Below are 2,752 nucleotides of genomic sequence, written 5' to 3' on the forward strand. Positions count from 1 at the left end.
AGGGACAACCTTATATTTGACTGAACAGAGATCAAAACCTCAGTGGCACAGGGTACATGGAGATGAGGGCTTCCTTATTCTAAGCTCTATCCTCATGATCCTGTCATGAGACAGCTCCTTCCTCCATGATGATTTAGTCTGTCCAAGAGACAAGGTAGGCTAAATAAGGTAGAGTACCATCTGCTAGTCTACCTGGTAACCGGTGAGAAGCTGTGATTAACTTAAGCCCCAGATGCCTCAGCCTAGTAGCTGTTTGTCCATCCACAAAATTCCTGTCAGAACCTTCATCCAAGAGATGGAAAGAGGAGTGGTCCTTCTTGGCTGTTAGCTGTATTGCCCAGCTCTATGCAGAAGAGAGATTACTAGAAGATTTCTGCCAACATCCTCCCAGGTTCAGCACATTCACACTCCTTCCAAGTGCTTTGAATGTCTTCATTGTAGAATTAAGTCCACATGCCTTTCCCCATCCAGAGGAACTAAGACTAGCTGTACTCCATGGATCAGAGCACCTGGATGACTGACATGCTCTTTAGCTTTGGCTAGGAAAAAGCTCTGTGATTTAGTTTCAAAGGGTTCTTAGGCCTACTAACTTCTGAAAGGTCACTCCATACATACATAATTCTTCCAGAAGTGCTGTTCCTCTGTTCTCAGCTGGGGAATAAGGGCTATCTTGCCTTCAGGGAGTGAAATATCAGGAGCCAAAGCAACTGTTACCTTGCACTGGATGAAGGGCCGAAGGAGCACAAAGATAGGGATCCGTGTTCTTACGATAAAGTCGAGGAAATCCCACAGGGCCAGCCCTCCCACCTTCCGCAGGGCCATCTCTTTGACTTGCAGGCTCAGCCAGTACCACTGGCTGTCCAGTTGGCGTTCAAAGCAAACAAGGATCACCTTCAGGGCTACAGGGGAACACACATCAGCAAAGGGCAGTCAGAGATGTTACCAGTGTCCCTCATGAGCACTGGGGGAAGAATGGGGGAGGGGGCCACAGTGAGCACAAACCTATACAGGCATGCTTTGCATGTACATGCACATGCACACCCACACACCTCAGAGTCACAACTGTCTTTTCTATCAGTCTCCAAACATGGCAGGGAAGGAGCAACCAACCTTCTAGTAATAAAGGCCTCAGGATCAGTATTGGCAGTCCCATTCCCAGAGAAATTTTTCTACTTCATATCTAAGTCCCTCTGTATTTTCTTGCTCTGGCTTTCCCTCTCCCTCCCTGTAGAGCTCTTTTGTCTTCCCAGAATCCGATATTTTGAAAGCAGCTCAGAGTAGGAATACAGTCCTGGCTGATCAGACAATCTCAAAAATCTTGACCAAGCATATCCACACAAAGAGTCACCCTGTGAGCACAATAATCTGCAGATGATTTATAGGACAATGAAAAGAACCTTTCTAGCAGTGCAGCTGCATGAGTCATGGCCACACTGCAATTTAAATACAAATATGGTCCAGTAAGCCAAGGGCAGTAATTCACAAGAGCAAGAGCATGGCATTACAAATGGGGATGAACAGCAATGAAGTTCAAAACAATGCTCTGCATTAAAGTGGGCAGTGATTAACACTTGACTTACAGGAGAGACAAGGAATCTCTCCCTTTCCATGTTCCCCATGTCTGGTAAAAACATTGTTGGGGGAAAGTTGACTACTCCATCTTTCTTAATGGGATGGCCAAGACTTCTCAGCCATTACACCTCTGTATCCTGGTTTGTTTGGGTGGGGGGCTAAATCAGTGGTGAACTGCCAATTTTTCATCAGTTTTACTCCATTCCTCAGATACAGGTTAACAAAGACCAAATATAAATCTTCAGATAAATGCTCGCCCTCACAAAATCAGAAACAGAGAAGCTGTTTTTGAAGGGGTGCTTTGAGACAAAACTGTCCCCGTATAGGCCTGACTGCCTGCAGTGCTGCTGCATCTCCAATTTAATTATTTTTTCTGTCCTTTCACCTGTGGGTCAGATGGGAGATAAGGCAGTACTATCTTGCACCACCCTACAGCAAGCAGGGGGCATACCAGTCAGTAAGGACCGTGTGTGGGGCCAGCAGCCAGACAGACTACACCACCTCTCACCCTAGATAGCCAAGGGCCAGTGAGGCTGTGATGTTAGGGGTTGATGGGCAGTCTGACTCGCCTTTGTGGCTTCACTGCTGTAGTCTGGCAGTGTGAAAACTGAGCGACTTCTACCTGTGCTGCTTCTCCTCCAGCTGCAGTGCAGACATCACTCATGTTGTGATATATTCCAGAGGTACTCCTGGCTTCATGCTCTGGCCTGGCCCCTTGTTCAGGACAAGGCCTAAAGCAGCTCTAAAGAGGTCAGTTAGCTCCTGCCTGAGATGGTTTTCTTTAGTGCTCTCTACAGAGAGCACTCCACTCTACTCTTGAGCACTCCACCATAGCTCTGTCTCTTCTCAGTGGTCAGTAGAAGCCATCACTCACCCAGGTAGGCAGCCTGGCTGGTGGATTCTGCAAGCCCTTCCCGCCGCAGGTCCTTCCCTGCATCCCCTGGGGTGGAGCAGTGGGCGGGGGAGCTCTCCAGCATAAAATTCTTGCTGCGGGAAGTGCTGATGATGCGAGGTGGCAGGAGGATATTGATAACAGTCTGGAGCAGCAGCAGGACCTCAGGCTGCTCCAGCCAGGGGCTGTCTGAGATACATTGGGAGGGGAAAGAGAGAGAAAGATCAGGCTACATCCCATCATAGACACCCAGAAGATCCAGACTCTGTTCAGTTCCAAAATGGGGTG

The 2,752-nt window shown here is 48.2% G+C and overlaps 1 protein-coding gene across 1 annotated transcript; it reads right to left on the bottom strand.

Moving 5' to 3' along the window:
- Nucleotides 1-8: 8 nt before the first annotated feature.
- Nucleotides 9-2,746, bottom strand: LOC108449450 (protein unc-80 homolog). Its single transcript, XM_017745381.1, has 2 exons — nt 2,447-2,746; nt 9-899 (listed from the first exon to the last, which is right to left on the bottom strand). The coding sequence occupies exons 1-2, from the start codon at nt 2,547-2,549 to the stop codon at nt 601-603; spliced, it is 402 nt and encodes a 133-aa protein (XP_017600870.1). The 5' UTR covers nt 2,550-2,746; the 3' UTR covers nt 9-600.
- Between the last annotated feature and the right edge of the window lie 6 nt (nt 2,747-2,752).

Source organism: Corvus brachyrhynchos, unplaced genomic scaffold (assembly GCF_000691975.1).
Source record: "Corvus brachyrhynchos isolate BGI_N302 unplaced genomic scaffold, ASM69197v1 C12121966, whole genome shotgun sequence".
In the NCBI taxonomy this organism is placed as follows: Eukaryota; Metazoa; Chordata; class Aves; order Passeriformes; family Corvidae; genus Corvus; species Corvus brachyrhynchos.